The 10,032-nt window shown below is 38.5% G+C and overlaps 1 protein-coding gene across 4 annotated transcripts in view; it reads left to right on the forward strand.

Annotated features, from left to right (window-relative positions):
• The window catches only part of LOC109931830 (fatty-acid amide hydrolase 2), a 65,780-nt gene that overhangs the window by 50,411 nt on the left and 5,337 nt on the right, over positions 1–10,032 (forward strand). For all 4 annotated transcript variants that reach the window (XM_048604989.1, XM_048604990.1, XM_020531099.2 and 1 more), the window contains one exon: positions 4,524–4,635. In XM_048604989.1, the coding sequence (XP_048460946.1) occupies positions 4,524–4,635 (112 nt within the window). The remainder of the gene's footprint in view (positions 1–4,523; positions 4,636–10,032) is intronic.

The raw sequence follows: 10,032 nt of genomic DNA on the forward strand, positions 1-10,032 counted from the left end.
GCAGCTGACAGCTGTGAAAAGGGGGTCATGGTTTGCCTGTCTTTCCCATCCCTGACAATTTTGACTTTTCTGAAATATGGAGCTCCCTTCCTGTATTTTTGTTTAGAAAAGGACCTTTGTACAGATTGCCATTCTGTGGAAAATCTGGCCCATGGTTAGTTCTTGGAGCTTTACTCCATCATTTGGGTTGAACTGAGCATTCTGGTTGCCTCTGGAATGGCCCTGTGATATAATACGCTTTCCACCACAAGGACCATCTACTCCCCTACTGTACCTTGCTTACATGCATCTTTGTCTATTGCATTATTGCTGAAACTCTTAATCCATACTTTTTCTTTTATACTGATACCCAACTCTATTTGCTAGAGTGCCTGACTGAATATTCTGTACTTTGTCCTTTTTGACTGTGAGTTTGCCATAAGTAAACAAAAATATTTTTTCTCAAATTAAATCTCTGCAGAGAACACCCATTTTCTTTCTCTCCTCTTGGTGTAAATAGGAGAGTTAGGAGTGTTCAGAAGGATAGATATGTATACTTCCATATTTCCAACTGTATTAATTAGCTTTAAATGTTTGCTAAATAGGTTGCTTCATTATAAATCAGTTAAAGAAACCTGCTTAATGGCTTTCAACCCTAATATGTGTAAAATATTTGGCTATATTGGTAAAATGGATAAAACATTTCAATTTGTTATGGTCATAGGGTGTGGACTAAGGAGGGAAACAGCGCATTTCTTCAGCCGTTGCTATAACAATGGTTTGTATCAGTTTCCACTCCAGCACAGGTTTGAGTATGTCGTGGAGGACCTTTGACAGAGTCTTCGAGCACTTCCCAACTGACCTGGTCAGATTGATGAAGGCCATGTAGAGAGGCTGGTTGTGTTCCTGGCATTTCTCTTGGAGCTGCCGGTCATTGAGTATCATGTTCATGTCCATGTTTTGGTTAGAAGCCACACTGGCTTTCAGAAAGGGAAAAGGTGTCTTGTGAGGATTTAGGTTATGATATTCCAGGTAGTAGAAAGCAAGAGGAGTCCTAAATAGTTCCCACAATCCACCTTGTCTCCCTCCTTGAAGACCATGGCGATGGTAGCATCCCAGAGATTTGTAGGGATTTCTCCTTTGTTCAGATTTTCTAGGAGCAATTGGAGATGATGGGTAAACTGGGTGTTTTCCAGAATGGTGAGCAGTGTAAGTAGGGTATCGCAGCTAGGACTCCAGCTATTCAATATATATTGATTTGGATGCGAGAATTAAATGTAATACCTACAAATTTGCAGGTGACGCAAAGCTGGATGGGAGGATGAGCTGTGAGGAGGATGCAGAGATGCTTCAGTGTGATTGAGATAAATTGAGTCAGTGGGCAAATGCATGGCAGATGCAGAATAATGTAAATAAATGTGAGGTTATCTACTTTGGTAGCAAAAACTTGAAGACCAATTATTATCCATTATAAATTGAGAACACGGAACATGCATCAAGACCTAGGTGACCTTGTCACTGAAGTATACAGCTGCAACAGGCGGTCAAGAAAGAAAATAGTATGTTGGCCTTAATAGGAAGAGGATTTGAGTACGGAGCATGGATGTCATGCTGCAGTTATATAGGGCCTTGGTGAAACCATACCTGGAACTTTGTTTGTAGTTTTTGCCTCCTTATCTGAGAAAGGATGCTCTTGCTATAGAGTGAGGGCACTAAACTAATTTGTGGGATGGCAAGACTGACTTTTGGAAAGAGGTTGCAACAGAATGAGGGGGGAATGTCATTGAAACCTGTAAAATTTGAACAGAACTATACTGTTGATATAGGAAGAATGTTTCTGATGGTCGGGATGTCCACAGCTAAAGGTCACAGACTACATGTCCTCTAAGCTGTGTGCATGTGGCCAGGCACTCTGATGTTCTGCACGTGGCAATATGCGTCAGTACACCAATCACAGCATTGATTTCGGTTCCAGAAGTCACTACCACAAAAATACCTTAGAGGCCCATGCATCTTTTAAAAAAAATTGGAGCAAACACTGGTCATAGTGTAAGGATACAAGGTAAACCATTTATGACTGAGATGAGAATTTCTTCACCCAGAATGTAGAGAACCTGTGGAATTCATTACCACAGAAAGCAGTTGAGATCAAAATATTGTCTGATTTCAAGAAGGAGCTGGGTTTTGCACTTGGAGTTAGGGCAATCAAAGGATATGGGGTGGGGGGGCAAGCAGGATCGGGCTATTGAGTTGGATGATCAGCCATGATCATAATGAATGGTGGAGCAAACTTGAAGGGTTGAATGGCCTTTCCTAATTTTTGTGTTTCTGTGATATGGTGCAAAATACCAAGGATGCTGGAAATCTGAGATAAAGATGGAAATTGCTGGAAAAACTCAGATCTGACAGCATCTGTGGAGAGGGAAACCAGCTGGCTTTAGGTTGATGACCTTTAATCAGAACTACGTTGAACACTTGTAAATGTTTCCATGTTGTTCTACATTGTTGGATGATATTGTTGACCGTTTTTTTCCTTGCAAGTTGTATTCTCAGCCCTCCAAATCATTAACCTGTTAAGGTACTTTACATAATACTTATGTACTTCTTATTATCCTATCATAACATACTTATGATCATTGTGCATAGACATTCTAGATAAAACAGCAAGTCTTCGTTTGTTGAGCCTTTTTCATTTGGGTAAAGTCAGAAGTCTCAAGACACCAGGTTATAGTCCAACAGGTTTATTTGAAATCACAATCTTTGAGTGTAACCCCTTTATCAGGTGAAGTGAGAGAGAAGCATGCAGAACACAAAATTTATGGGCAGAGAGAAATCAAAGGCAGACAGATCAAAGACCATACAGATGGTGTGAGTGGACTGCTAAATAATAAGTCTCTCTGGGAGATCCAAAGTGTTGGATGGTGTGAGTAAAGTGGCAACAGCTGAATTACAAGGGATGACCTGCAATCCAATTAAATGAGGCAGAGAGATAATGACAAAACAAAAATAAGGTGGTGCTGGAGACAAACCAAATGACTGGAATAACATGATAGGTATAAGAGTTGCATGTGGCAGGTCTAACCAAAGTCTAATCCGAAACTGTACAAACTAATTAAGGTCAAGAGATGTTAACAATTTATCCAGGTGATGGTGACAAAGCAGGGCAGTAAGGAAGATTTTACAGATGCACAAGTATGGTGGGGTCACATGTAGCGCAACATGAATCTAAGATCACAGTTGAGGCTGTCTTCATGGGTATGAAACTTTGTGTCTATATGCGTGATCTTCTTGGAGATCCTTCTGACTTTGTCCACCCAGTCCAACACTGGTACCGCCACATCATTTTTATTTGGGGTCAAGGAGGAGTCCTGGACACATTATGAGAACTCCGTCACATTACCCATTTTATTTCCTTTGTTACTCTTGACAAATTAATATTGCGGTAGTTGAAATTCCTTACATGACATTTTCTTGTACCCAGTTTCCTGATGCGCGTTTCTTCCTCTGCCTCTTCTATTCAGTGGTTTGTAAGCCACACTGTTAATGTGACTAATCCTTTATTGTTGTTTGTTTCTATCTTTTTGGTCTTGATGAAAACTGCATCTCATTTTTGCACTGCCATTATACATCCATAATAAGTACAACTACCCCATGGCCCCTTTTCTTTATATTTTCTAAATATGCTGCATCCTGCCAGGTTTTGTTCCAAGTCCTGTACTTTCTTTTGTCATGCTGCAGTAATCCCTCCTACATCTGTCTTCTCTCAGCATGATTGTCTCCAGCATACCTATTTTGCAATGGACCCTGTGTGCATTACTGTATGGGCATTTTACTTCCATCTTGACAGGATATTCTTCACTTTATACTGCACCATTGTTTTAGATACTTCTTTTAGGATTCTTTTTCTTTACTTTGATATCTTTGGCCCCTCCTACTTTTTTCTTCCCTGTGCTCTCCTTTGCTGTTTTATTTATGTTAAGGCTATTCACATTTCTTGTAGATACCTCCTTACTTCTTACTAGTCTAAAGCTTTTGAAAATTCCCTATTTACCATTTCTGTTAGAATATGGGACTATCCTGGTTCAAATGGATCCCACTTGTTGTACAATTCCTTGTCTCAGATCTGGTACCAGTGTCTCATGAAATGGACCTTCTGTTTTCCCACATCAGGCCTTTAGCTTTGAATCAATTCTCCTGATATGTCTAAACCTTTGTCAATTTGCACCTGGGATCTCGCAGTAATCCAGCAGTTATTACCCTCGGGGTCCTGCTTTTTTAGGTTTAAACCTAATTCTTGACACTTTCAACAGGAAACACTTCACACAATATGGTAGTCGTTTGTAATTCTTTTTCACAAATGAAAATTGATGTTGGATTGATGGATTTTACTGTGCAAAGCTTGACACAGTTCCAACTTCGAATTTTAAATTGTTTTGTGATGTTTGGAGATTTTTCTTGTGTTGGTAAGCTGATTCTCCCATTTGTCAAAATTGCAAACTGAGAAATCAGATGACATGTTTAAATACAGTCCATTACTTTAACAGGAATTCAAGTCTTTCAAAGATTTGATGGCAGATGGTGGGAAGGAGATAAAGCCATTGTGGGAGCTAATGAAAAAGGCTCTGGGGATATCACCACACACATTTCCTGCAATAGGTAATGTATACCCTGACAGAATGCACGGGGTTGTAATTGATATATTAATGTACAATTACACTATTATGTTTATATCATTGCAAAATTTGGACATAACTCTTTCACTGAGATAGTACGCTTGTAGTGTTCAAGATGTTAGAAGTACTCGGACCGTACAGTTGCCTTCCTAAGACTGTAATTTTTCAAGTGAAAGCAGGTATTTGGATAATCATAGAATGAAGAATTAACTGTGGTGGAGTGAAATGCTGCGCAGTTTGACTGCTGAGTTTGGAATGCAGCACAACAAGCAGTATAATCTATCAGACTGGTCATCTTACTTTATCGATACTGATTTGAAATCTGAAGTACAAAAAATATCCAATTGAATTAAATATGGCATCACTTTATTTTAATTCTTATGGACTGAGGGTAGTGCTGGCAAGGCCAGCATTTCTTGGCTATCCCTAGTTGCCCTTGAACTAGTTGGCTGTCTTAGCCATTTCAGAGGATATTGAAGCATCAATCACGTTGCTGTGGGTCTGGAGTTGCTATTAGGCCATACGAGGTAAGGACAATAATTATCCTTCCCAAAAAGACATCAGTGAATCAGCTGGGTTTTTGTAATGGTTACCATTCTGTAATGTAATGTCGCCAGTAAACAATTTTTTTAAAAGTATTTGCCATAGTGTGATTCAAATCCATGTCCATTGAGCATTACTCTGGGCATCTGGATTACCAATGCAGTGAAATCACTCCTGTACCACTGCCTCCACACAGGTGAGGCTGTTTGTTGAATGTGTTCCATAGTGGCTTTTCAAGCATACAGTTTGGTATCACCTGTTTTAGGGAATTTGGATGTAGCAGAATTCTTCCAGTCATGAAGTATCCTACAAACATGTTGGGAATTCTGTCCCCTCGCCTTGGTCCATTTCTGCAGCCTTAAATAGTAATTACCACTTGCGTTCTAAGATCAGGATGTTGACACACCACAAGACTGACTCCTATCTTGAGAAAATAAACTGCATGTTGCTGTCTAATAATATAGTTATTTCAGTGTATTGTTCAATCAATCCTTTGCTAATTCCACTTCTGCTACATAGTCTATAAATACATTTTTATTCAAAGTACCATGGGTGTGATGAGAAACTGGCTCAGGAGGCATGAGGTCATTATTTGCATAGCTAAAAGTGAATTGTTGTTGTGGATTCTATTTCCAGTCATCAGTAATAATGCAGAAAAAAATTGTACAGAAAAAAGCATGTCTATTCCCAATTGGAAAGCTTTGAAGGCATTTTATGGGAGAAGGGTACTAAGGGGAAAAATATAGCTGGTTTGAGAACTTGGAGAAAGTTCTGTGAAACTTGCAGTTGTTCATAAACTAAGAGGACTGTTTTGACAGTGTTTTCTTTCCCTGTTTGACTTGATGGACCAATGCTAAAGAATTTGGAGGATAAGTTGGCGAGTAAAAATAACAGTCGTCAAAATGGTAATATTTGATAGTATCATGAAGAGGATTGACACTGTTCCTTGCAGCAATGAGTGAGAATCTAGAAGGCTGTGTTGTACATCCAATGTCAGGGTTTGGAATGTCTGCTCAGGGCTTCAGAGCAATTTGGTGTGGGAGTAGGATGATCCAGTAGCATAGCAGGACAAAGATAAAAGTTCTACATAGTCAAATGTCAAGCTAGGCACCAAATTAAGAAGCAGAATTTCAAAGTAATAATATCTTATTACTTGAGCCACTTTCAAATTGGGATAGACCAAACAAGATTAGAGAAGTAAATGTATAACTCTGACTTCTCCTGTGGGAGAGGTGAGTTTTGCTTTTCGGACACTGGTCTAAGTACTGGGAAAGTGATGTTTGTACAATTGGGATAGTCTATGCCTGAAGTGTGCTGGGACCAGTGTTCTAACAAGCTGTGGAACTAGCGAAGTAGCAGGGGTTTCGAACTAAATAGCGGAGACAGAAGATCAAACTTTGGAAGTTCGGATAAATCAAAGAAGAGATAAGAGAAGTGAGAGGTTTTACTATAGGAAATGATAAACAGACTATACATCAGCTAAGTTACAAAATTTAAAAGAACGGTAAAACTGAGGCCTTTATATCCAAATGAAGTATGATCTGATGGTCATTACGGAAATATTGCTGCAAGATGACATAGATTAGAACCTGAATATTGAAGGGTACGTAACATTTCGAACGTAGGATAAGGTGGAGGTGTGGCTTTGCTTAATTAATGGTTGTCTTAACAAAATAGAAAGGGGTGAGCTAAGGTCAGGAAACCAAGATATAGGAGTGGCTTAGGTAGGGATCAGAAATGATAAGGGCAAAAAGTTCACTTGCAAGAACAGTATACAGGACCCCCATCAATAACCCCACAGTGGACCAGAATATAAAGGGAGAAATAACAGGAGGTTGTAATAGACAGATGTCGCGATAATCAGGAGATTCTGGAAAATCCGGAAAATTCAAGTGAGGAAAGGTAGCCTAGATAAGTTCATAGAATCTTTTAAGGATCGTTTTAGAATAGCATGTTCTGAAGTCACCCATGGAGCGGCTATGTTAGACCTGGCATTGTGCAACAAGATGGGATGAATTAATTTATCAAAGTGAAGTTGTTTATAGGTAGCAAAGATTATAAAATGATTGAATTTTACATTTGGTTGGAGGGACAGAAGGGTGGGTCCAAAACTATTGTTTTAAACTATTGTTTATGCAATAGATATATACTGTCAAGAAAGGAAACAAATCCAAGGGGAAGACTCACCATCCATGTTAAACAAATGAAAATTAAAGATGGTATCAAACTCCTCAGCATTTGATTGTGCAACAATGGGTGGCACTTCAGAATATTGGACAGAAGGTTTGAAAAAAGTAAAGAATGAATAAAAGATGAATTGGGATGGGATTGAACTAAGAAAAAGCTAGCTAGAAATATGAAAAAGGCTAGTTAGAGTTTGTATTTAAGAATGAACAAATGTAATCTTGGGTCATAAAGTGAGTGAGTCTGGAAATTCAACAGGTATTTTGCATTTGCCTTCACTATACTTTTCGAGGGGGCATGCAAGAAAGGAAGGTAATGGAGTAGCTTAGTTAGTATGAGTATGAGATGGAATCGGTACAATAGCGAGAAATGATCTTGCACTGGAAAATGCAGAATCCATATAAGTGGAAGTAAGAAATAACAAAGGGTAGAACATGGTGGTCGATGTAGTCTATGGGTACCTAAAGTAGCTGTCCTATAGGTTAGATAATAAGTTGGGAGATAATGAGGGCTTGTTTAAAAAAAAAAAAGTACTGTGCATTAATCCTAGAAGATTTCAATAATCATCCAGTTTGGGAAAATCAAACTGGCAGAGGTAGTCATGAGCAAGAATTCAGTGTGTTTGGGACAGTTTCCTGGAACAGTATGTTGCAGATTCAACTGGAAATTGGGCCATTTTGGATCTGGTAATGTGTAATAGGGCAAGTTTAAGAAATGATCTCAGTAAAATCTTAAAACTTGAATAAAGGTAATTATAACGGAAGGAGAGGAGAACTGATTGGATTGGATTAGGAAAGGATTTTAATAGAAAAGACAGTTCAAAAACATTGGCAGACATTTAAGAAAGTTAGTCATGTCACCCATTCTGTACTGGGATATACATCTGCAATGTGGCAAAGATTAGTGATAAACTAATGGATTGAGAAAATGTTAAAAGCTAACAAAAGGTGAATAACAAAAGAAGAGGGAGAACAAGTAAAATAAAAACAAACAGTAAGACTTCCTTTTAAATATATGGTAAAAGAAGGGATAAAAAGGCTTATGTGAACATAGGTCCCTTAGGGAATGAAGACAGGGAAATAATAATGGGTCGCGAGGCAATGGCAGAAGAATTGAATACGTTACTTGCGTCAGTCTTCATGATAGAGGGCACTAAAGCATTCTAAAAAATACTAAGTCCGGGACAAAAAGGCGAAGAAATAAAAACAACGACAATCACTCAAGAAAAAGTAGCAATGAAACTAGTGGGTTAAAGGCCAGTATGTCCTTCGGAGATCCTAGGATATTAAAGAAAGCAGTTGCATTGATTGTGATTTCATTAGAATCTTCAGATCTGGCAACAGTCACAAAGCATTGGAAAACTGTCAATGTAGCACTTCTGTTGAAAAAGGGAGGAAGGTGAGAAACAGGTGAATAAAGGCCAGTTGGCTTAATATCTGTTATTAGGAAAATTTTAGACTGTTATTAGCAGAACGTTTAAAACTCATATTATAACCAAGCTGTGTCAGCATAACTTCATGAAGAGTAAATTATATTTGACAAATTCATTAGAATTCTTTGTCAGTCCTGCTTTTTTACCTCCTCAAAGTTAGATGTACTATATTTAGATTTCCAAAAGATGGTCAAGAATTAACCATACGTAAGGTTAATTAATGAGATAAGAGCCCATAGTGTTAGGTGGAGTACATTAGCATGGTTAGAGGATTGGCTAACTGATAGAAGATAGACACTTCGGAAAAAGGCTGTATTTTCAGGATGGTAACCTGTAACTAGTGGAATGCCACAGGGATCAGTGCTGGGAGCACAAATGTTTACAATATGTGTTCATGACTTAAATGAGGGAAGTGAATGTACTTTTGCAGATGACAAAAATAATTGAGAAGGTAAATGGTGAGGATGACACGAAGAGTCTACAGTGCAATATAGACAGGTTAAATGAATGGGGAAGCACTTAGCCAATGGAATATAATCTCGGAAAATGAGGTTATGTACCTTGGTGGGAAAAATAGAGGATCTAATTATTATTTAAATGTTTAAAAAAAAAAAAACTGCAGTTAGCTGCAACACCGAGGAATTTGGGATCTTCGTGCATGAATCACAAAAAGTTAGCATCCCAAGTTCAGCAGGTAATGGGGAAGGGAAGTGGAATTTTGGCCTTTATTTCAATGGCAGTGGAGTACCTGTATAAAAATAGGGAGGTCTTGCTAAACTATACAAGATACTAACCAGACCACACTGAGAATATTGTGTAATTTATGTCCCCTTTAACTACAGAAAGAGGTACTGGCATTGGAGATGATCCAGAGAAGATTCTCTAGGTTGGCCCTGGGGATGGAGGATTTTCTTTTGAGGGGTTGAGTAGGTTGGGCCTGCACTCATTGAAATTTGGAGCGATGAAATGTGACCTCATTAGAAAATTATAAGATTCTTAGCAGGTAGATACTGATTACTTGTTTCCATTGTGTGAGCGCCTAAAAACACAGGGCATAACCTCAGAGTAAGACATTGCACATTTAAAACAGATAAGGAATTGCTTCTGAGAGTAGTGAGTCTATGGAATTACTTACAACTGAACTGTTGAAGCTGGGTCATCAAGTATATATTCAAGGCTGTGATATAGATTTTTTTTAAAATCAGCATGGGTATCAAGGCT

The sequence above is a fragment of the Rhincodon typus genome, chromosome 14, assembly GCF_021869965.1.
Source record: "Rhincodon typus isolate 14 chromosome 14, sRhiTyp1.1, whole genome shotgun sequence".
Lineage (NCBI taxonomy): Eukaryota > Metazoa > Chordata > Chondrichthyes > Orectolobiformes > Rhincodontidae > Rhincodon > Rhincodon typus.